General features: G+C 35.8%; 1 protein-coding gene across 2 annotated transcripts in view; it reads right to left on the reverse strand.

Moving 5' to 3' along the window:
• Positions 1-3,292: 3,292 nt before the first annotated feature.
• UNC13C (unc-13 homolog C) overlaps positions 3,293-25,818 on the reverse strand; it is a 111,943-nt gene continuing 89,417 nt past the window's right edge. Inside the window, exons 22-32 of one of the 2 annotated variants that reach the window (XM_071755148.1) lie at positions 24,913-24,990; positions 24,483-24,512; positions 17,263-17,351; positions 14,914-15,063; positions 12,540-12,663; positions 11,070-11,126; positions 10,010-10,090; positions 9,194-9,341; positions 6,630-6,722; positions 5,751-5,910; positions 3,293-5,152 (exon numbers count right to left, since the gene is read on the reverse strand). In XM_071755148.1, coding sequence (XP_071611249.1) covers positions 4,867-5,152; positions 5,751-5,910; positions 6,630-6,722; positions 9,194-9,341; positions 10,010-10,090; positions 11,070-11,126; positions 12,540-12,663; positions 14,914-15,063; positions 17,263-17,351; positions 24,483-24,512; positions 24,913-24,990 — 1,296 coding nt within the window. In that variant the 3' untranslated portion in view covers positions 3,293-4,866. The remainder of the gene's footprint in view (positions 5,153-5,750; positions 5,911-6,629; positions 6,723-9,193; positions 9,342-10,009; positions 10,091-11,069; positions 11,127-12,539; positions 12,664-14,913; positions 15,064-17,262; positions 17,352-24,482; positions 24,513-24,912; positions 24,991-25,818) is intronic. The other variant, XM_071755149.1, reaches the window with a different exon arrangement.

Consider the following 25,818-nt stretch of genomic DNA (forward strand, 5'->3'; position numbering starts at 1 on the left):
AGTCTGAACCTGAATTCTAACAGCAAAAAGGCCAGAAGTCATTTAGGAAGTTTGTTGATGTAAGCTGATTTTCTCTATGGAATATTTTTGAAAAGATTTCTTCCTGTTTTTTTTTTTGTTTTTTTTTTTTTTTTTTTTTTTTTTTTTTTTTTTTTCCCCCATCTCAGGCAGATTAACCTTCAAAGTAGACATAGTAGATTCATAATTTTACAAATTTATACTCTGTAGTATGTGTATGCATTCACTCAGAGTGGCACACAAGAGAGAAGCAGATATTCTCCAGACATGTGATTTAATTTTTCTTTATTTCAACACTTAGAGCGACATCTTTTTGTAATATCCTGGTTGTGCTCATTTACCAGTCTAATGTTATCTGTCTCCCATCTCTTGATTATCATGTCTAAAGTAATTTAGAATTTTTTCCCTTTTTTTCCTTTCAATGAATTTTTGATAGTATAAGTCAATCATGTAAATGTGATGCCAAAAGGCAGTCACGAATGGTACAAAAATACCATCAAAATAAGGATGTGTAAACAGCTGAATACTTTCCAGCACTTGCCCAGCTGTATTTTACTGAATCTATTTATGTTAATTTTATTTCTGCTAGCTGAATGTAATTTAATACAATAATTTAATGTTTTCCACATATTTTTTCAGGTCGTTTCTTTAGTTTTCGAGGGATTTGTAAGAAAAGGGGATTTAATTCAGACTAAGGCAGTAATGGTAAATTATTTTTCAGTTTTCAATACTTGCCTAAAATTTGATTTCTCCAGTCACTAGCTTGAGAATATAAATGAAAACTAGTAAAACAGATTAGAGGAAAAACCAATGAAAATTACTGTTTTATTATTCCTGTTCTGTAAGCTTCTCATTTAAATCTGCTGATAAACTCTTGGAGTTACAGACAACCTTTCCTATGGGGCACTGGTTGGTGTGGTTCCCAAATTCCCTGGCAGTGAGTGATGGCTTTTCCTATGGAGTTCTCCTGTCTCAGTGTGTCTGTGGTCCAGAGACTCTTGATGATTCCAGAAGTTCAAGGTAGCTTTTTCTTGCTTGATGAAAATAGTGACTTTCAGTTTAAATATACTGGATTATCAACTTCCAAAATCTGCAGTTTGAAATATCTGGATTTTATTCTCTTGTGCATATTTGATATGTAACATTTTTTTTTTGTCTCAATTTGGATAACAGGCAAGAACTTTTAGACACATATCTTTTAAATACATGAATGCAATAACAACTTTCCAGTTGATTACATCTTGCAAATCACATGCATTTAATTACAAAGGGCAAAGGGCATGCAGAAAGGATGAAAGGTTTCTCTCTAAAAGCAAATTCTATGTGTCCTCTTCTGCAAATAAGTGAGATTGATAGTCACCAACAATTAGCATGTAATGTGAACAAGAAATGGTGTAAATCACTTGAAAATAACTCTCCTTTTTAGTAGTTCACTTGTGTGAAGTGTGCTTGTGTAAAGGATCTTTCTTTAAAATGAGAAAGGCTGTGAGGAAGCTGCACAAAGAGGGTAGCTGGTAGTTATGACTGTGCTAAAACTTGTCCAGGGAATATACCTAGAGTGACAGCTAAGCCTAATGCTGGCATTTGTACATGCATTTATTTCTTGACTGCTTCAAAAGGGATCTTTTAATTCTTCCAGGTTACAGAAAAACCTTTAGCAATTATTTTCAACCCAGTAAAATATGTTCTAGGGGGACTGGCAGTGATGGAACATGCATGACATGAAAAAAGAATGAAGCCTTACTCAAGTCTAGATCTACTTGCATAGGAAAGATGATGACATCCATCAGGGAGGAAATAATTGAAAAATATATTTAGAGTTTGTTTCTGGGACTTGTTGATTTTTTGGTGGTGGCCAAACACTTATGTTTTTATTATTTTGATGCAAAGTTACCTCCTCAAAAGTGATAAAAGTGTGTGAAGGATCATGCAGATCTAGTTCCAGCTGATAGATGTCACCAATGGTGTTTTGGCAGTCTCCTGGGTGCAGAATCCTAAAAAATGAAAAACCTAATGCTGTGTACAAAGGCTGTGTTTGTAATGCAGGTGTCATTCAAAAACAAAATTATTTTAGATAAGCTGGTTTAGAATTCAGAATGGCTGCCTGGCTTATATTGGTGTATTTAATTTGTCCATTACAACTTCCTTTTTTTGTCAGATATTAGCTATGAAGCACATCAAGGAAAATTTAATTCCCTTTATTTGGCTATTAAATTTCCATCCTAGAAAACACAATAAAAAGGACGAAAATATCACTCTTAACACTTCATGCTGCATAAAATTGTTGATTCCAAGTGTACTGGTTAATTAGAAGTGCTGTCATATCCCAAGCTTCTCTAAATGTATTTGTTTTTTCCAGGTGCATATCAAATGTAGTAATGGTTCCTTGGAGAATGGAAAATTTGTTCTCAAATTAATTTTGCTGTTCTCCCCTGCCTTTTTTTTTCTCCTTTAATTCCCTACATGTATGTATTTAATTACACTGTCTTAACAATCCAATACAAGTAGAATTTTGATTACATCAGTTCTCATGATGAAACTGCAGAAACAGTTGTCAGTGCTCTAAGGTTATCTGAGCTGAATTAAGAAAATGTTCCCATAAATTGAATTTCAGTTGTGTTTAGCTTTTTTTAAATCTATTTTTTATTTCTTTTTAATAAGTGGAGTGTTTAATTCCCTATAAGAGAATGTAACAGCTTTTAAAATAGCACTGGAATCTTTTCCATACCAATTTATGTTTATCATATGAATTGTTTGACCTGTTTGAGCCACACTATTGGCAATATTTGCATTTTGATTTATACCAGAGTTTAAAACAGCCCTGTGATGTCAAGTTAACATATTCTCATCTTCTACATGACAAATTTTGATGCAGAATGTAAGTACTTCTCTACTAAAAATAATGAAAAATGGAAATGGACTGTTTAAAGCTTTAAATTATAAGTGTTTGCTTTACCAGATTGCATATTACTTCTAGTGTGTACAACAGAGGGAGACCACTAAGAGCAGTAGCTGATTTCCTTCACTTATTTTTATTTCTTTATAGGTGAATCTCAGGGACAGAGGGTTAGGTGGGTGGTGAAAACACTATGCACCAAAATGTGTGCCATTTTGTAGTGGACTAAACTGCTACACAAAAATGATAATAATGTTCCAGGTAAAAAAGAAACTATCTACCCCAGCCTCTCTGTTTTAATTCTTCAAACCACAAAGTGTTTATTCTGGCCTTTTATTTTCATTTTATCTAAAATAATTACAGGAACCACTTAATCTCTTGATTATTTACCATTTTTATTTCAGACTGCTGATGTTTTCTTACATGAAATCTTGTTATCTGTTAATAGATTGTCTGTTTTAAATGTAGACACTTAGGGCTATACCTGACTGGCATCAACATGCTATTTATAGGTCTTTCTTTCCCATGAATTATTTTTTTCCTAAGCAGAGCTGAAAAATCCAACCTGTTTATATTAGAAACATGTATAAGCAAAACCAGTGGCAAATATGTGTATTATTACAGAGCATTATATTATATAAAAGTGCATTAACAAAATGCCTACAGCTCTTTTATTACAGTTTTTTTTTTTTTTTTTTTTTTTTTTTTTTTAAGGACACTGACATATCAAAACTTACAATGGAAATTGTACTTTGATATACTATAAAGCTCTATTGTCAGCCCATTGCCTGGGCTTCACATGCACATAAAACCTACAGGTACATAAATAATATCAAATAACAAAACTAGAAGCAGTTTCTTCATCCTTTATTTTACAACTTCTCACTAAATAATATATTTACAGGACACAGAGTTTGCTTTAGTGCAATACATAGTAATGTTGCATAAGTACAAACTTGAACTTTTTTCAAAAAAATAAAGCACTTAACTGATGTTACAGCTAAGTATGTAAAGCAAAGTTAACAACTCTGAGTGAAAATGCTAACAATATCTTTTCTCTTCGTAAACATTTTTTAGAAACAAACCACAAGCCAGCATTACATATTCCAAACTCTTAACCATTGTACAGGGCCATATAGTTAAAAAACTTTGTTTTTAAAAGCACACGTACTGTCTGACAGTCTTTTTCTACAGATACTGACTTACCCCTTTAATACAAATATGATATTACCTTGGCAGTTTTGAAGAACAAGTTATGTCAAGATATCAAACAACAGTAACAAACTCTGATAAGCACAGCTTCTTGAGAACTTGCTTTAACAGCATTTCTTCACAGTGATATTTATGAAAGGCTGGAAAAAGATTAGCATAAAATATTTCCATCCTTTTAATTTTTTTTATGCAAAAATCCTTACTTTATATCGGTAATTATAAAATTACAAATACTTTCTATAAGTAACTGCATCTGTAGTAATGATAGAAAAAGTTATCAGTAAGATACCTAAAATGAGGCTTGCATAAAATGGTAGTTTGAAGAAAACTTGGTACATCTTTTAAAAAAATAATAGTAAAGAATGTAACATAATTTAGAATAAGCAATGCAGTTGCTTAACAGAGATAAACTATTAATTAAAAAAGCTAACTATTCATTAATAACTGTTAAAAAACAAAGGGATTGTGGTGAGGCGAAATCAACGTTGAAAAATACATGATGAAACATTTAATCTTAGTTTTGGCACTTCATTGAAACAATTACTTTACCAAAGACCAAAATATGTATAAAAGATATACAGCTCCTTGACATACCTTGCAAATATAGTACAGAAGTACTGGCAAACACTGAAAACATAGCTGAACATTCCCACAGATTTGCACGAGCATGCACTATTTGGACAACGGCATCGTTACTGCTTTACGTATCGGTGGTGGCAATCTCGCACGACTCGGGTGTTTCAGGCCATTTCTTCAGCAGATCTCGTTTCTGTTTTAAGCCTTACAAATTCTTTAGCCACTTCATCATTTGTCCTCTGAGAAAGTATCCGAAGAATTGTCCAGCCAGTTTCATCCACAGAGATGTTCCTCAGCAGGGGGTACCAGGAGGCACAGCCGCCTTTCTCGGCGATGCTGTGCAGCTGGATAACCGTCATCCCTATGATGCGGTCCTCCCGAGCAAAGCAGTAATCTTTCACTGAGAGGTGAAGCTCGTAGGCTCCTGGCTTAGCTTCATTACTCAAAACACTGAGTGGATTAAAAACACAAATTTAGAACAAGTTCAGTTTTATTTTCTTAAGTAACAAGCGTACTTTTGAAATCTTACTTGGAAAACTCAAAACGATAGTAGGAAGTTGAATGTTGTAGTTCCGTTTTTTTAGCATGAAAATGGTGTTTAAACTAAATTTAAAACTCCAGGTTAGCTGAATGCTTTTTATTGCTTTAAGGATTAAGTAATAGAGACAAACAATAGCAGTGAGACATGCATAGCCCTTTGCAGACAAATAGCACAGCATGTCACAAATGCCCAGATATCCAGCACTAATAAATGCTTCTGTCCAGACAACAAATCAAACAAATAGATTCCTAGGTATATAAATATTTGTTCCTGTGTAGGGAAGGTAACTGTGGATTTTAATGGCTTTTTAAAGACTGAAAGCTTAATAACTGCCATTCATCTTCGGATAAAACAAAGATAGACATTAGTAAATAATTTTGAAGTAGTGTCTATATCTATGGACTCGGAACAGTTGTTTATGTTCCTACCAGCTTAACGGCAGGAAATACTAACAACAGTTGCATAATACATGCAATCAACAGAGAAAAAAAAAAAAAACAAACTTACAATTGGAAGGTTTCATTGTATTTTGGTGACCAGGTGTTGCTCTTTGTCTTGGTTCCATGTTTTCTTTTCTTGTCACTTAGGTTAGGTCCTAATATGCAGACTTCCACAAATGGCCGGAACATGGCTGTTGTTTGCCAGTTCAGATTATTAATTGCTACAACTATAGAGAAATGAAAGAAATAAAGATAAATAAAATTCCATTTGAAGAGCTCCAATTAAATACCAGTATGACTTTTATAGTCAATGAAAGGTGACCTGAGAACTTTCCTCTAGGATACCTATAGGACATCTGGCAAACCTAGGAGTAGCTTTGCTTGTTCTCTGCCAAAAGATGTCTGACTATGTCTAGTTACAAAAGTAGCACCTATAAACACACATCTTACACATGCTTTACAATAGCAGCTATTTTGTCTGCTACCTTCACTGTAAAACACAGTTTATACTAATCTAAATGATGCTGGGTTTCCTCTGGAATTCAGCTCACATAGAGCAAAGGCATTTTGTTAAAAATGGAACATTTTTAGTCGTGGTGTAGTCATTCAGCACTCAACTTTGCTACAGCTACTGGAAAACTAAGTTACAGCAAGCAAGTCAGAAATGGCATTTGGCATTTTAGAACTTGTATGAACTCCAGGACTTCATATAATAAATTTTGACTGTCTACATGGAGATACACAGGCAGTACTTACCTGCATAATCTTAACTTCTGCTGATGTTAGACAAGAAAAAAGTATGATCCTAATCACCTGAAGCATACTTACAGCTTTTCAAGTACTATAATACTTAAAGTTTGTTATTTCATTTTACTCAGGATGTAGTGCTTGGGACTTTTGGACTTTGTTGTTGTTTTCTTTTAAAATTTGGCTATTTTAAACTTACCTTTTACAGTGACTTTATGTTCACCAGTGCCAGGGTGTGTAGAAACATCCACCTGTATAGATATCTCACCCACTGAATTATTAGTGTTTTGACCTGAAATAATAATGAGTAGTTTAGCACACTTAGCTTCTCAAACCATCAAGAGAAATGGACAGTGAAAGAAGGTGAGTGGTATTTCCTGTCAGAAAGGCAGATGCTTAAGATGGTAGATGCTAGAACTTAAGTTATATTGCTAAGGATGTTAATCTGATGTCTGTATTGTCTGATAAATAAAGTTGATACACACAACATTTTTCCTTCCATTTTTTTTTTCCATTTTCATAGTGTAGTTACAGGTTAGTTTTTAGTTTTTGAAAGAAAGTGAGGATTGAATTTACCACCTATTATTTTAAATGGCTAGGTGTTAAAAAGGAAAAAAAAAAAGTTAAGAAACCGAAATGTTTTCAATAAGTTACTGCCAGTTAATGCTAAGCATTGTTGTTTACTTATTCAAACACTTTTCTTGGTCAAAAACAGTTTTGGAGGTCTGTAGCTCTGCTATAAAAAGGAAAAATTAGAGTAAGATCATGGTAGTTAACTGCATTAGTCCTGCCTGTGTGATAATCTGCTTTTAAAGTGTGTGTCCATAATGATATAGTCTCCTGATATATTTGAAAATAACAATAAGAGTTGAGCTTTCAAGTATTTAGTGTATTAAAACCCCACATGAAAAACTGCAGATCCCTGTGATCAGGTCATCATTTTAAAAGTTAGGAATGTTTTAATAATACCTATGCAAATTTGTTCCCAGGAAGCTCTTTAGGAATGTGTAGGCACAAAAGCTGGGAATCAAAACTCTAGTCCAAACAATCATTTTTCTTCAGAAATGGTGCAAAAGCATATTCTTGGATAATATGATTATTCCTACTGAACTTGTCCATGCTTGTACATGTGAGCATCAAGGACATACACTTTTACATAGTTATTATGCTTTCTAGGGGTTCAAAGTAACAGAATCTTTAAATAAGATTAAAGGGTTGAGATCAAAATTATGTCATGGTAATACTAATCTAGTAAGTCAAAATAAGGTAAAACTATTCATAAGCTGAAAGTAATACAAAGGGAACACTATTTTTTCAGAAGAATTAAACTTTTATCTGCACTTACAGCTATTACTCAATATGCTATGTTGTTTAAATTTTTATTCAAATAATATTTTCTTCCATTGCTTTGAGTTTAATTACATCTAACTGTCTACTGCTTTTGGATTGCTTATGTGCACAAATGTGAGAGCAGATATAAGTCTAATTATACTTCAGAGAAAGCTTATAGTTTGCAAACAGGGTCATTTTAACTAAATACTAATGATGCAGCTACAGTTGTGAGGCTGGAGGTCATAATAGATGAGTTTTTTTAGGTTTTTTAGATGAGACATTAAAGGATGATGAAAAGCTATGAGTCACTTTTCTGTAACATTTCCAGTGGCAACACTTGTGCTAATACCTGGTGTGAAAATACAGGCATGATAATGTGCACACAGAAATGAACACAGACCTCAGGCTGAAATAATGGTGGAAATCAGAAAATTAAAGTTTTCATGTCAGGACTTATAATGGAGCTCTGCTTAAGGCAGATATTTTTTCTTCAGATTTATCTTCTGGATAATTTTTTCTTCTGAACTGATCATAGAAGTATGCATAAAGAAAAGCAAAATATCTTGGTAATTAATGACTTTTTTTCTTAAATCCATATTGCTAATCTTTTTGATAGAAGGTTTGAAAGTATCTATTTCTTATATATTAGAGTTTTATAGCTATTTTCTTACGTGTAATATATGAAATATTAACAGAGATCCTCTGTCTAAAATGGAAGCTGCCTCAGAAATCAGCCCTTGGAAATGAATCACAGAATCAGAGAATCTCTCAGCCTGGACTGAGTCCTAACTTCCAGGACTTTTAAGATCATCAAATCCAATCTTGTCCTAACCCTATTGCCTAATAATAATTATTATTAATCTTGGGGTAAGATGCAAAACTAATGTTTCATGTGTTCTGTCCTGTGAATAACATACTGCCCTTTGGAGGTAAAAGTGATTGATTCCCAACTTAATTGATTCCCAATTAAATTAATTAAATTAATTGATTCCCAATTAAAAGTTTTCTGATTCTCATAAGAGGGAGCAGAGTAATTCTTTACAGATCAGTAAATTGTATTCCTTCCCAGAGAGAGAGAGAGTAGCACTCATACCATATTTACAAATGCCCATTGCATTCAGAGGAAATCTAGTACAGGTTACTATGATGCAAAAATGTGCAGATTTTGAAAAAAACCCTATCCAGCTTGGAACAAAATGCACACTAATCTATATAAAAGGAGCTCCTGTATGTACTGTAGGGGTATGAACACAATGGCCTAGAAAGTAAGGGAAATGGTAAGAAACAGCTTATGGGATAACATCACAGAGGCAAATCTGTGACAATAAACCCTAAAATACCATAATGCTTGGAGTATGTGATTAGAGACCAGGGATTTAAAACATTTAAAATACAATTGATGTACTTACATCTCTCTTACAGATCACTTACTTTGTGACTTCTGAGTGTCTATGAACTTCTTTATCAAGGTGTCAGTAGTTTGTGTGTAAAGACTAAGAGCATATTTTAGGGACTGTAGGTCTGGGCTCTTTTCCAGGAAATTCTTTTTCAGTCCACTTCCTCCAGCATGGAAGTATTGCTAAAATGAAAAGCAAATATACTTGTTCAGACAGGCAAATTATCTGAGTGGCCCTACTTACAGAAATACAAGTTTAAGTAAAACAACACCTGGCATCTATGCCTAGATTTGAGTACAGAAGGTGAGATAACTGTCATCATCTCTACTACAAAGCTTCTTTCCAAAGTTAAAAATTTAAGATGTGTGTAATGCATGGTATTAAAAGCCTGCTTTCTAGTGTGCTATAAATAATGTATCATACGTGTTTGCAGGAGAGTGCAGCTAGGAATAGCTACACTTTTCAGGCTCAGTGTCTCCTTTGTGGAGAAAAAAAGTTTATGCTGTGACACAGTAAGGATTTAAGGCAGCTGCTTTGTCTGCACTGACTGTGAACAGGAAACAACACAAGAATCAGAACTCCAGCCACCTAAGTGTGGATGCTGTCCCTGTTCTGCCTGCAACTGGTAAATTTTCTAACTTCCAGCAAGCTATTAGACATTTGTTCTCAAGTCAACACCAGGAGTTTAGGATTAAATAGCTCTTGACATAGAAAGGAATCTTATGATTCTAAGGAGTTCTATTAAAATAAAAATCCATTGAAAGATTCTATTAAAATCTGTCCTTTGTGTGAATCATGATCTTGGTTATTCCAGCACAGAAACCCAAGTTCTTTGGGTTCTTTATAGTACCTTTATAGTAACCAGTGCTACTTCCATTATTGCAGTCTGCCTCAGGTTCAGGCTTCTGGCTTCCTCTCGAATGACGTGGTCCTGCAAAGCAAGTGAAGATAACACTGAATTTTGAAAGACAGTATTCTGGCCTTCCTAGTCTTGGAAAAAAACCCAAAATAACAAACCAAACTGCCAAATGTCTCCCAAGTTCCTATGATAAACAGGGACTGATTCAGAATTCTTTTACACCTATTTATAAACTAGAGCAATCATGTTGTTCCTTGAAAACTTAGGTTGTAGGGAAAAAGAACAACTGGTTAATAATGAGCCATTTGTGTAGCTTTACTTCTTTTCTTAGGACATATATTTTCTCTGTTCTGGGGGCTGGGGAAATGGTTAGATTTTAATAATTAAATGATACTGAAAGAATTCATGTTAGTAATGAACTGATGGTTTAACAAATGTTTATCAGTGCCCCAGATTAAAAAATAAAAAGGGTCTTTGTATTTATTAGAACACAAATTGAGTCATAAAGTGACTATACTGTCTAAATAATAATCTTGTGATTTATTTAGGCAATATTTTAAATCCTCTAGCAATCTGAGCAGATATTCATAGAAGCATGAGTTATTGCATTTGTGTCCAGGTCTGAACTCCTAATGGCAAATCTGATCAGCAAACAACTGACATCCATCAGTACAAACATCTCTCCAGATGTACTGCTCCATCAAACCTGTTGCCAACTTCAGTAACCCAGTGCCAATGAGTTCCAGAAGGCAACACAAAGACCTCAAATTCTTTTCTTTGGTCATGCTTAATGCTTGTAAGGCCTAGTTGTGCAATATGGGAATGACATCTTCTTGAGCCATCTAGTGATCACTTTACCATATAAACATTTGGGCTTTTAGTCTTAACTTGGTTTAGATGAGACTGTAAAATCATCACTCACCTATGAGTAGTTACTGCTATACTCAATCTTACAGTCTTATTCTAGTAAATAAGCACAGGGATGGGGCATGAGGCTCAGCCTCATAGTTAATAATATTTTTATGATTAGAGCAGACCATTCACAGATTACCTTGAGTTTTGACAGTTGTCCAAGATCTTTGGCTGCACTGAATATCATCTGGGGCCCCTGTAATCACATGGAAAACTCAGGAAACAGACTCACTACAGAATGTTTTCTTTTTATGTCAACATAATCTTATTTTCTTCTAGGACATTAGCCAAAATCACTGTTTAGCAAAGCTAAATGAAAATTTCAATTACACATGAGACATATTTTCATTTATTTGATACAGCTAAGTTGGTCAATGCTTGCAATGTGTTTCTCTCCAGTGTCCTATACTTGATATGAACATTGTCTATTCTGCAGTTTTGTGTGCTCCTGTCTGCTATCTCATTTTATATTTTTAAGCTAAGTCTAAAACTTCCCTTATAGAGTGTGTCAATGAGATATTTGTCCATACTCACAGCTTGCAGGTGCTGTGATAATATAAAGAATCACAATGGGAAGTGAGCAGACCTGAGGAACTTCCAAAAGCTTAACTGTCTACAGAGAGATCCTCAGCTGAGTTATACACAACATACCAGCATATGACTAAGCCAAAGCCTATTTTTTAAGGAAAGATATCAGAGAGTTATGAAGTTAAACCAATGTTTTACAATAGCCAAATCCTGGCATGATACCAAAGGCCAGTGCCTACCTGTTTGTCTTAGAATCCTACTATAATTCTGTGCTCACATTCTTTTTCACAATTATTCCAAGAAATATAGTTACTAGTGCAATTATTTGGCAGTTCAGCATGACAGTTCCAAATGCAAAGCAAGAAGCAATTAAAAAAAAAAGCTCTTTTTCTTTATTCCACATACAGAGTCAGATTTTAGTGGTGCTCTCAGCTCTGTCACCACTCAGGGTTCATTTCAGGCCATCACTCACACAGCTTTTGTGTGTAGCAGCTTTACTTTCCTCATTAACTTCTGGTTTCTTTCCTTCTTCTTGTCAGGCCACAAATGCAGATCTGTCCAAAGAGGACCTTCAATCAAGTCTGCTACTAAAATACCCCAAAACTTCAGACTTAAATTGGCTTCTGGTTCCTGATGCAAAATGCTGCCTCAAGATGAATGGCACAGCAGGTAGGACTGAAGAATGGGATAAGCACTCCTGGCTTCCTGAGGGTAGCCAAAAAATGACAGCAACTGAATTTCTGGTGCGAGTAGGAAGGGCAATGAAGCCAAAAGAAATCAAACTGAAAAGCTCTTAACATGAAAGCACAGAGTCAGTGATCCAGCTTGTAGTACACTGCATTCATGAAAACTGCTCCAGGTTGGGGCAGGCAGTGTATAAAAAAGAGGAAGGATCCTCACTGGCTGCACAGCAGCAGCCTCACTACACTGTTTGAAACACTGGAGAGCACTGCATACAGACAGGGTGACATCCCTTCTGGTCAAGGGACAGAAAAGGATGGTGTTAGAGCCCTGTGCAAGCACCTGATGAAGCACATCACAGCCCTTCACAAAGGGTGTGATCCATTCCCATGCCACTTACAGTTTGGTCCGTCAGGGGTGGAAGCACAATTTGTTTTTCTATTTTGTTCAAGACCAACTTCCACAGCTCTTTTAAAATCCGTTTCAAAACAGTCTTCTCACAGATTTTTGCAGACACACTTAATCTGGAATAAAACAAAACACAAACCAGTCTCAAAACTTGCATTAAGACTTCAGAGAGGCTGTATCACCTGTGTGCTCAGAGTAATGACCATGAGTGTTTGCTTATTCCAATAAGGAATTCTCAATTTGTGGTAAATAGACAGACTTGTGGATGAAAAAACCAAGTTAATCTCCACTATCCAATTTATTGCTCAATATATTACTATCCAATATAATGATCAATGTATTACTGATATTTATTTGTCAAAACTGCAAAGTGATGATGAGTTTTAAAGACAGATGAATGATACAACACAGCACTCCCACACCCCTAAACTGAAGCTTTGGTATAGAAGTTGTTTATGCCTTTAAAGTGAAAACCAAATGTTTCCCATTGTTGTCTTATAGTTGTCTTGTAGATGTTGAAAGCTACTGCAAATTCAGGGCTGCCATAAGTAACCTACAGTAAAATTTAATTTTTGGAGTATATATGGACTTAGATTGTTTTCTCTATTTAACAGTATATTCACAAATGATCTTTTATAAGATCATCATAACTCAATTACTACAGCTTTCAGGCACAGGAAAAATATTTCTAAATACTAGCATACAAATGCATATGTGGGGAATTTTATAGAATAAAGTCTCATCTATTAATGGAAAAGAAGATTATTGTAAAATAATTATTGGTATCACATAATAAATATGCCAATTAATATTTTTGCATCTAATGCTACTCTTAGCAAAAAATTAAGTATAACTAAGAAATAAACAAACCCCAAATGGTATTAATATGTCTTGTTTTTAATCCTGTTACAAATATGTATATCTGAGAAGGGTGATATTCCCTAGAAGTGTTATAATTTATTTATTTATTTTAATTTAATTTCACATATTTATTTTCTGTGCATGGGTTTAGCATCTGAAAAAATTCAACTTAACGTTCCTCTTGTGAGGGATATTTTCTATTTGGACAGTAATTTTAAGACCTATTTTTGTTTCCAGTGTGTCATTAGTCAAGTAAATCTCAAAGAAGCTGTCAAGATGGCTTTGAGAGATGGCAATCTAGAACTGAACCTGACAGGCAAAAGTCAGCTCACCCAGTTTTAATGATGATCTTAGGATAGCACAGGTAAGTGGGTAAACACTTCTGGATTTTCTTTAAAACTTATGCTAGGAGTAAACATCTTAATTCAAAGGTAATTAAATTTAAACTATACTGCTGAGAACAACACAATCCCCCTCTTGTTACTTAACACACAGGACTAGGTAGATTGCTAAAAATAAAAGGCTGACATTTAGATAAAGTGGTTAAAATATTTTTCCAGGCTAGGAATCCAGGCAGTGCACTTGACAGGGTTGCAAAAATAGTCACTTTTTACCAAGTACATTAAATAAGCATTTGTTCATTGCCAGCATCCACTTAATTGTAAAAGTCCTGAAAAAAACGAGACCTAGAAAAATTAACCCCCCAAAGAATCTCCAAAATTCCCTACTCTACCCTTTATGCCACTGACTTTAAGAATTTGCCTATGAATATGTACAGTTGGGAGCTACAATTCCAGCTGTGTTTCTGAGATAGTAAACCCATCAATCCCATTTTTAGAAACAATAAGGATGTAAAGTCATGCCCTGGAGAAAGAAAAGACAGTTATAAAATCAGTTCTTTAAATCAGCTTTTGATGTGGGTCTTACTAGTCCCAACACCAGAAGCCCAGAGAAATACTCTGCACCTCCAGTCACAAAACAGAGCCTTACTGATCATATATGTACAAGAAAACAGAATCCATTTGCTGCCCCTTAAACTCTCCATATAGGGGCTTTACAAGACAGGCATCCTGCAAACACACACAGTGTCTTCTGTAAGCCACAGGCTTTCCTGAGCCTGCTCTCTGCCTGGCTCAGTCCCTTTATATTTTCTCAGCACAGCTCCAGCTTTAACCTCACTCCTTACCCAGGTAATGCTGCTTCTTTAAGTGAGATTCTCCCCCAGTACCTTTTCCACCTTTACTTTGAAAATATCTGCTTAGGGGAAACATCCACAAGGAGCCCAGAGGTTAAAGGGTGTCCAACTCATGCAGGTGTGGCTGGTGACCTGAGGCTCTTAAAAATAAATTGCTTGGTTGAGTATTCTGCACACATGTGAATACTACAAATACTAAAACTGCTACAGAGTGTTTCTAGGTAGGAATAATGCTCCAGGGTAAAGCCAAGGATGCCTGACTGTAGCACTCAGATCCTAATCTGACACCTCCCTGCTCTGCCACACTTACGTTTTGTCCAGGAAATCCATGAGAGGCCGGAGCATGATCTCAGCATCAATGGCTGCACTGTTCTTATTGGCTGCTGCATTCCCATTTCCTCTCATTTGATTCAGTTCATTGCTCATTTGTCTTACACAATCTTCAGTAACAGACTGGAAACTACAGGACAGAAGAAGAAAAGAGAATTACAGATCTGTGGGATGCAAAACAAGACTTATAATTTTGCATCAGGTTTGTCAACAAGTTTTAAATCCTTTCTGCAGTGACAGAAATTTCACAAATGCCAGATACTGCAGGTGTTACAGACTGAAAATAAGTTTTCCTAAGGATTATAGCTCATAATTCATGTACTGTTTTGATTCTCCTCCCCTTGTTTCTGCTCTGTGATTTTGGTTTTCATGCCCTTTTAAGCATGCCAAGTAATTACTTTCTGTATCAGGTGTAATGGAATCTGTAGTTTAGGGTATGACTGATTACCAGCTAGCAACAGCTCCTAAAGATTAATTTTATTGTGAATTGACAACAGAAACAGATTACTGTAAATTATTTTTCTCTTGGAAATATGTTAATATTGTTAACATGAATCAAGCTTTAATTTTCTTCAGGAAGACAAGTAGAAAACTTCTACTGATTTTGACTTCTTAGGCTTAATTTGACTTTTTTCTGGGGTTCCACAGAGGGTCAGTGCCATCAGAAGGTTTGCTTACTTTCTTTGCAACTAGGCAGAGCTAAAACATTTGGACAGCTTCAACTATTATTTTGTTAAAAAAACCCTCTAAGAAGTAGTTAGACTCTTCCTCCTGGAAGGAATCTTTTCCACTTCAAGGTGAGTGTGAACAAATTCTTGCTCCTCAAGTTGTACCTGTTCAGAAAACTTCTTTTCTGAAAACTCCTGTTTCCTAACTGATCTGGGCTGAGCAATGTGTCTGGCAGTCTTACAGTGTCATTGATGTGATACAGCCTTCAGCTAATAGATTTAAATAATGCAGAACAGAACTTAATCAGAGTCAACAGTGCAGAAAAAGAATAGGGCTCTGCACACATGGTAATTTGGTCTATGAATTGATTTATAATTAATTGGTTTAGGTTTAGTTTATGAACAGAAATGAAAAACAGAAGCCAAAAATATACTACACCTATTAATGTAAAAAGATAAATGGCAAAAATTAACTTGAGGAAAGAGAAAGCAAGCTTGCTATGAGAGAAAAGAAACATTATAATCAGGCAGCAAGCTGTTCCACCTACATGTCTAATCATAAAAAGAAAAAGCAAATCTCCATGTGAAAACACTGGAAAAAATCAGAAACTTCCAAGTACCCTTGGATATGTACTCACTACATATTTCAAAGTGATAGATACAAATCAACATGAAGTTGCTCTTGAAGCTGTTCATGTAAATCCTTGAACCAGTCTCTCCAATAAAAGCCAAAATAATGCACTGAGCTTTCTTGACACCAGCCATTGTTCTAACATTCTTAACCTCACAAACCCAAGCAATAAGCTGACCCATGAGGAATGCAGTAGATATCTGGAGTATATCCTAGATTGAGCTATTCCTGGGTTTTCTTTTGCAGAAACCTGGTTGGCTCATTCAGAAAGAAGCCCTGGAAAAAAATAATATTCATGCACTGTCAGTGATGACAGATCCAGGGCCTGGAAGTAAAAATAAAGCAAGGCAATGTGACAAAGAGCATACTCAGAAAAAGGGAATGCTGTCCACAGAGAGAGTTCATCGATGGATTAAATAAGCAACTGCAGATTTTGCTTAATGAATACCACTACAGTACTAATCCCTCTTTCTTGGATTCCTTTCTAATTTCAAGCAAAAATAACTTGCAGCTTGTCTTACAGGCACTGCTGCCACAGCATCATCCTCATTCAAGACAGAAGTGTGCACTCTGATTAGTGAAAGGTTTTGAGAGTAAGTCTAAACAGACGATTTTTGTAGAGCCATAGGCAAGTACATGACCCAAGAAAACCATTCACTGTGACCAGGTGAAGCAGGCTAAACACAGGCAGACATCCCTGGTTGAAGCAGGGCACTTGGAAGAAGCTGCCAGCCTCAGGAAGTGACATAAACATGGTCAGAAAGAAGAGTTTAACAGAGCATAAGACAGGACCAGAACAAAAGTCATCAGCACCACCTCTGTAACATGTTCTTGCCCACAGGCAACGTTCAGTTTTCTTTACAGTGAGGTTACAGCTATGTGGAGTCTAAACACACAAATACACACAACTTCATGAAGGCAGAAGCAAGCTGTACCACAGGACATCCAAACACCCACCCAGATTTAATTAATGAGATAGATTTTTGAACAAAAGTGTTTACTGAATTCTGCAGTAAAACAAATTTGTTACCTTGTAGCATATGTGACGCTGAGTTCATCCAGTACATTGCTGAGTTTCACCTGAAGTTCTTTTAGAACAACACTGGCTTCGGGGTCCAACTGCAAAGAGATAAGAGATGTTTTATTTCACACACACACTGTGCTTTTGGGTTTATTGGTACAACTGATGAATTAGGAATTCTATGCAATGAGACACTGTGCTATGGAAAATCAAATGTGGAAACACCTCCTTCAACACAGAATTGCTTTAGTGGGACTAAAAATCCAATTACGACTTAAAAAAATATTTGATAGTAATGGTGAAGAATTGTACTGTTAGAAATCAAAACTGTTCCATTAAACAACATCTTTCTATGGGAAAGTGTGAATTGGGTTGGCAGTCACAAGAACATAATTACTATTATTGGGCAAATGGTTTTCACAAGGGAAACCAAGAGAAGAACGCATGAGAATTTGGTGTTTGTGTTGATAATACTGCAGATGTTTTAATATCTTGCTTTTTTTTTTTTTTTGTACACTTCGCCACCATTGGTAATTTTTTTTGTGATTTGCATGGAAGATGTTTCCATATTCCTATTATGCAGTGTAAAAGTAGAACTGCCAGCACTGGAAAAAATGGTTTGAAGAATACCCATGCTGCTTCTACTCGTGTTATGAGGCAAGGAATGGAATTTCAGTAATTCTGTTTCTAAAAGCCATTAAGACATACATAATTCAAGCACAGAGCAATGCATTCTGATGTACAGATCCTGTACCTATGATACATGTTTTCTAAACTTAGAAAAAACCAGAATGCAGGGGAGAAATACAGCTTTACACTCAGAGGGATGGGGAGCCATGCACAGATAGCCCTGAACAGTCCCTGAGCTCTGTTCTGCAGTAAGATCAGATACAGATCTTCTGAAAATGTCAAAGGAAACTGCACATTTAGAACACATATCCTGCTCTGTCACTATTTGTGTTTTCCTGTCCTGCAATTCATGAGCAATGTTTAGTGCCCATCCTTCATCTGATGCTTTGAGAGTGCTGTGGTGCAGTAGCTCAGCTCTATTAATCATACTTTGTCAAGGGGAAGCTCTGTCTCAGCACACTGTATAATTTACATGAGAATACACAATAATTTTATGGCAAAGTAAATAAATAAACTCTGAAACATTCTGATAGGCTGTGTTCTAAATTCAGACCACGATTTTGCTCCTTGCCAGTTATGTGTGGTTTAAAACCATTAAAAATTTGAGATTTTCAGTACGTTTTTTTGACACAAAACTGAACTATGTGACAAGAGAAATTGTCACACATCTCTTAGAAGATACTCAGTGACTCAGTAATGCTTTTCTAATCTGAGAAGCTCATATTTGAACCCTGTGACTACTTACTAATTTAGTTTTTAATTACTTTACATTGAGAGGAGTTCTGTTGCTTCTCCAGTTCATATCTTTGCAGTTTCCCTGGCAGACACAACTCTGACAGTTCATATACTTTAAGTAGGAGATTTCCTTCATATGAAAAGCAGGGATAAAAAAAGCTAATTTCACTGTAATATCTCTTCTACTTAACAAATATAGGGTTTAATAAGAAGAGCAAAGATTTTTTTTTCCAGGAAATACATTTCATTAAAAAATTTATGTGGGATAAACACAGAACAGAAATGTAAGAACACTGGAATTTTAACATTTAAGAAATACTGAACACACAAGCAGTCACACTGAACATGGCACACAGCAGCAAAAGCACAAAAATACCAGACAGGCAGAAGACTCAGAATTTCTTACCAGATCATGCACAAGCTAGAGAATCATCTTGTTAATGGAACTACAAAGGTCAGTGTGGTTACTTTCTACCAGAGGTTGTAGCAATAACCAGAAAATACCATATCTCTGCTAAATTCACTTGGAATTTGACTTAGTTTGGTCCAGGTTGGATTCAACGCTATAATCAGACTGTGGCAAACAGACATCATAGAAAAGTGCATGCAAGTGCTGGATGTTTTAGAAGGGTTGTGCTCACAAATTGCATGAACAGCTTTGTGTGTGCACAGCTGGAGGCATCTGGCAGGGTATCCAGCCTTGTGTATACACATGCTCATGCTTATTAATGCAGTGTCACAGGGGGGAGTGGAACACAAAGAGGTATGCGGGCTGGCTGCCCAGGTGCCAGACACCTGGTGGTGTGATGACTGAGAATAAATCAACAAGATTTTAAACTCCTATTGTTAGTTTTGGTTAACTGCTGGAAAACACGACAATTTGAGTGTCTCACCACAACTAAAATGTGCACTTTTCCTTTATTTTATCACGTGCCCTCCATGTGCTAGGGAATTCTCAGGGCAGATCAGAGAGTCATTTCACTGACATAATCCAAATATATGACAAGCATGACCTGCTTCTTTTTTTTTTTTTTTTTTTTTTTTTTTTTTTTAATGATATTGAACAGCTAGGATGGGAACTCTTATCATGGTTCTATACTATACAATTCAGAGGGGGACTTCACAACTGGTAAAGATGGTTTCAGGATGCACAGTGGAGATTAATCAGCCTCAGTATTTCTACACATCACACATATTATAATGGATTATCTTCTACATATCTTTTCTATGTAAATTAATACACTAATTTTTTATTTTTAATTTTTTTTTTTAAATATGAACAATGTGTTCAGCTAAGAAGCCTTACTTAAAAAGAAAAATATTTGGGAAAGAAAAATTCAGGCAAAGTAGGAAGAGTTACTGCCTTCCACTCAAATATTCTAAAAGGCTGTAATTTGCAACACAACTACATTGTGTTGAAAACACCAGTTTTCCAAGAACAAGATCAATAAGGAATTTTATTTGTGATTTAGCAGGTTCAATTGTTTCAGCAATAGTTTGAAGAATGCTTGCTGACAAATTTTGTATCAGGTTTTATTCTCAGAAAAGAATTGTGTGGGAATACACTATAGCACTCTGCAAATGGCTTGGGTTCATGAAGTCAAGACTTAGGCAGAGTGACATTACAGCACTATTTCAGACAGAGCCCTCAAAACCACTCTGTAAAGGAGGGACATTTCCCAGCCAGGCAAATCAGAGGTGAAGAGAATAATTCATTATCTAAGGCTTTCTAGTGGCCAAGGGAAGAAGTCCTCAGCACGCCTGACTTGGCTGAAATTACTTGCAAGGCAGTAACAATAAAGCAGCCACCTCTGTTTCATGAGCCCATCAGGTTTTGGACAGAATTTTTAAGGGAAGGGAAGGGTGTAAGAACTCAGGCAAATGCAGTCTGGAATTCTTCAGACTATTTGCTACTTTTATCAGTTTAAGTACCTAGACACAAAGCTCAGCCACCCAGCTGTGGGCTGACCTAGCCCCAGTGTTACCCTGCTTTGCAATAAATTAGAAGGATGGGATGAAAGTGAGGCAAAAAGAAATGCTGATCAGTATCTGAGAAAATGGCATAGTGGGATATAAAGATATGAAATGGCATCTACAGTATTGGGGACTTTCTTTTTGTCTTCTTGAGTTTCATCAGCTCCATATAGAGGTTGACAAAAAAGGGAAAAAACTCCGTGCTTGTAGAGGTTTTCAGGAAAATAAAATAAAACCTAACTGAGCAATGCTTTTGTTAGGGGGCAAATAGATAAGTGTCATTAATGTGCCATTTATTTTTAACAATCAAAAGAGAGACAGGACCATTTATCCATAAAGTGTTCCATTTACAGTTCACAGCATGTATGGACTAAATACATATGTGGGTTGTTCAGGTGTCAAAATCTGGATTATTTTGAAGAGCAGACTTTAGTAATGGAAATATTATTAAGCTGTTAATGTGTAAATCACAATTTTCTACCAATTCTTAGCTTGGTTATCTTTCTTGGGTTCAATATTATTTCCTAGTTAATTATTGCTCACAACAGTGCATAATTCCAAATCTGTTTGCACATTTCATAAGATTTGTTAATTACAGATTATTAGATAGCTAATTATATGCTTGACTTTTCCTGAATGCTACAAAAAAGTAGAGAAATTATTTTTCTGAGCAGCTGGAAAAAAAAAAAAAAAAAAAGAGTAATATTTGAACATGATTGTTTCAAAAAACTGAAAAGCAGCTGCCTGTCTAAAACTCTGAATTTTTTATACCTATAAACCTTGGAGAAGATTTAAAAGATGTGATTAAATTGGCTGCTTTTGACACAATGTGTTAGACTGAGCTATTCCATGCTGCAATTCAGTGTGTGCTGGTATGGACACAACTGAAAAGTGCTTCTATAGGAAACTACAGAGATGAAAATTACTTTTGCACAAATTAAAGGGAACATCTTTGATAGGAATTTTGCTTATCTGTTATTTAATAGGTCTAATCACTTAGAGTTTCCTAGTGGGACCACCTGCTTACTTCTATTAAAAAAAATAGTTTTACATACTGTATGTTCATCTAGGAAAGATACAAGTATTTATCAGATCCATCACTTTAGATGTTCTTTTTTTCTCTTACAGACATCATCCTTCTTCTACCCCCCCAACCTCAACTATCCAAGTATAGTGAATTTTGAAGGTGTTTGGCTGCCACTGCTCTAACTACTGAGGCCTCTGACTTAGTAAAGATGAAGACTCCAGAACTATTCTGCTTAAGTCTGGGCCTCTGTCAGACCACCAAAGTCTTTAGGACAACGTATAGATTGCTATCAGAAATCCTAAGCACTACATGTAAAGGTGGAACTGAATTTCCTGGAGTGGAATTATGACTTGCCTACAGTCAATATAATCCTGTTGTACACAAACAACCTGGCTCTTGCTTTCCACCTGTTTTAAAATGCTAATTGCTGGAACTCATTTCCAACATGTTCTGCCATCTGCTGAAAAGCAACACAAGCCTTAGCTTTTCTCCTTTCCTTTTCCTCAGCTCCCAACCTGTCAGACACGAAGAAATGATTCAGTGCAAATGAATGCTTCCTTTTGGATGAAACAAACAGGAGGTAAAACAAAATTCTGCTTTATAGTAATTTATTCCCATGATCCTGCACTTGATTAGTGGTGGACTTGACAGTGCGCTAGGTTAACAGTTGGACTTGGTGATCTTAAAGGTCTTTTCCAACCAAAAAGATTATATGAGTCTAACAAAAACCAAACCAAAACAAAGGCAGTGGTAAAATGGATCCCACTTCACTAGAGTTAATTTATTATGGCAGACTACTCTGATTTCTATACTTTTCAAAACAACCCTCTGCTTTGCCACAGCAGAAGAGGAGAGTTAAAGAAAAATACCTCATATTGTTCAGAATATTTTATTTTAATGGCAGTAGAGCTGCAAGCCCAGATTTTTTGCTATTTATAGACCTCTCTGCCCTGCAATAGGCCTACTCTGCACAGGGACTGTTTCTTGAGAGTGGTTTTCTGACTGGGAAAGATGTACAAAGATGTACTGCTCACAATGTGACACTGAGGAGATTAACAGCATTTAATTTTTCTTAAAATTAGCTTTGCTTTAACTGAAATAGAAATCCCTGTTCCACTGAAAATCATCCAACATTTTATGCTCTTCACAAGCAAAATATTCAACTATTTTCCCTGCAAGGAAACTGCTTTCAGTTTTTATTGCTGCCTTTATTTTTTGTAAGTACCAGTTCAAGAAGGTAAAGTGGCCACTTGTGTTTATAGTACTGGAATAGCTAGGGGAGTAAGTACCCCAGTTTGAAGACAAACATTTGAGGGGCACTTTGATACTTTTCTTCAAGAGATTCCCCTAATAAGAAACAAACAAAACTTTAAATGTTTTTTTTAGATCTTTTTTCTTGGAGTATAAATTAGGTAGATCTGGTACCTAGCAAAGGGGTTGAAAAAAAACTTCCAAATTCTCTCCAAGGGTTGCCTGATGCACCACATCTGTAGGAAATGTTCCTTTGATACTGTAAAACCTTTAATAATTCATCCCCATTAAAATCTAAGGGGAAAGCAAAAAGGATGAGAAGTGATGAGAGACTTTGAAAGAAAACTGGTGTATAAAACCCTATTTTTTTCCTCTCGTTTTATTGTATAAACAATTGGGAGCAAAAGAAGAAATAATATTTTCTTAAGGAAAATGGAGCATTTTGGAGATTCAAGAAAATATTCTGATTTGAAAGTAATGTGATAGGTACAGACATAAAGTGCTACTCAGCTTTCCTCTGCCCTGTCTTCACCAGGATTTATGGACACTTAACTATTTTTATGATTCGTGACATTCAATACCTAGGATTTTATCCAAGACCTTAATAGAAAAGTACTTAGCACAGAACATAAGAGCATGGAAGTCAACATCATTCGTAATATTCAGAGTGAAGGGGTACTCATAGTAACCACAAAAAACATAGCAATGTCTGGATGAGAAAGATATGTCTTAATGACTGATATAAAATTTTTGAGATGACAAGGCTGCAGAAGTTTATTCCCTGTTCTCTGGAGCAGGAAGGATTTTTGCCATGGCAGCTTCAAGAAGCTACTGTTAGCTCAGCAAAACTTCCTCACCACAGAGTTAATCTATAGCTTCATTTGGAAGGTGCTATCCACTGAATGGCACAGGGGATTATTTTACCTTTGCAGCACCCCACTGTGCATGTGGAGATATAAAATAATGGATTTTCCACTTTTCCAGTTTCCAATGTGTACTGTGGTCATATTACATCTAAGTTTTGTGAAACTATCAAATGACAGTCTCAATGAGAAAAAGCTGGTGTAACTTCTCTTTCAAAGCCAGCTACTATTACTAAGGATGGCATATTCATGATCTAAACAATTTTTTTTTTCAAGAAGGAGATGGTATTCTGTAGCTTGAAAAGATGTCAGTTTTTTCATTAGCTTTCAAAACAGTCAAAGACTACAATCAGGCAAGTACTGAAACATGTATTTGTGTCCTTTTACTGTTGACAGGACTCCAAGCACTTTAAAATCTTCTGAAATATGAAAGATGGTAAAGAGAAGCATGAGCTGGACTTTGAGTAGCAGCTCTTGGTGAAATGGTGCCAAAGCAGGCTGTCAGGTACTGAAAAGTGCACTTAAAAATGATGCATAGATTTTTTCAGCAATTCTGAAAGACTTCACACCATCTACCTAGTAAAGCTTTTCAATTTAGAGTGTCAACTCAATGCCCAAGCATAGCTCTTTTTGATTTTAGATCATAGGGAGTTACACAAATGCATCAATGGAAATTAGTAGGAATTATGACTGTTCTTAGCCTTAGAAAATATAGTCAGGAATAATAAAAGATGCTTACTATCACAAACCTCATAAGAGAATCTCTCTCCTTCTTTCTTCTGCTCAGTGGATTGCAAGTCGAAGGCATTAGACAGAGACATGACATTACAGACAAAGCACAAAGCACATATTCTACAGAATTGTCAGAAACAGGCAAAACAGGCTGATACAGAAAGAAGCAAAGTATAGTCCAATACAAATATTAAAATAAAGCTGCCACTACAGATTACAACACAAAACACCCAAGGGCTGGTTGAAATTTACAGATCATTAGCATGTTTCTGTGAAATAGTGTTAGGTCTTTCAAGTATTGTCAAGACATTGAATAGTTCTTCTAGACTTTTTTTTTAAGTACTGATTTTCTTTGCAAGCAGAAGTTAAGGCTGTGGCTACATTGAAACCATGATGCTAATGATCTCTAAGGAATTTAGAATGAACCAGGACATGAGTATGGCTCACCTCTTTTCCTCCCATCGACTCAAACATTTTCTCAAGCTGGACTCTTAACTGCTGAATATTGTTCATCAAGATACAGGGCTACAAAGAAAACAGCAAATGTGAGAATCTGCATGTTATATTTCTTCTGTTTATGAATATAAAGCCTCTGGTCTTAAGGTCAGTTCTTCAGCAGCCTTACATTCATTCAATTGTGTTTTTTAGAGGATTTCATGTTCCTGAAATGCATGTTCCTGCTGTCTCCTCTTTTCCCAGACAGCAAACCCACACAGCCAGTGTTGCCCATTATGACCTTAAGAGAGTGTTTCCCCACCAGCAAATTCATACCTGCTCCCAACCAGCTGGGCAGTTTCCAGATCCCAGTATTTCAGTTCCTGAACCATGTAGCTGCTACTCACACAGTCCAATTACATCTGGTAGAATCATGCTAGTAATACACTACTATCTCCTTGAGGCACAATACTGATCACAGTTCTTGGGGAGTGAAAATAGGTTGGGAGAAAGGGAATGATAAGTTGCTTTTTGGACCAAATCTTTGCAGAAAACTGTGACAGCACTGTAACCCAGATAATGGCTGATGCTTAAGTATTTGATTAATCAACAGGCAATTCCCTTAACAGGATAATATTCCAGAAACATACACTCTGCATTGCCTGAAAAGCTGGGGAATGAATTGCACAGTAGAATTTTATGATTTTACAATCATTTTAGTTTACAAATATTGATGTTTAATCTCATTTCTTTAAGGGAACAGAAGAACTACAATGTAAGAGACAGCAACTGCTAGATAAATATAAGGTAAAAAGTAAAACACGGATACAATTAAGCAGCTTATTACAAAATTGTTCTGGTTTTGCTGGAACAGAATTCTAAAATACTTTTTTTCTGTTCAAAGGAACTGTTGTTTTG

Source organism: Heliangelus exortis, chromosome 11, assembly GCF_036169615.1.
Source record: "Heliangelus exortis chromosome 11, bHelExo1.hap1, whole genome shotgun sequence".
In the NCBI taxonomy this organism is placed as follows: Eukaryota; Metazoa; Chordata; class Aves; order Apodiformes; family Trochilidae; genus Heliangelus; species Heliangelus exortis.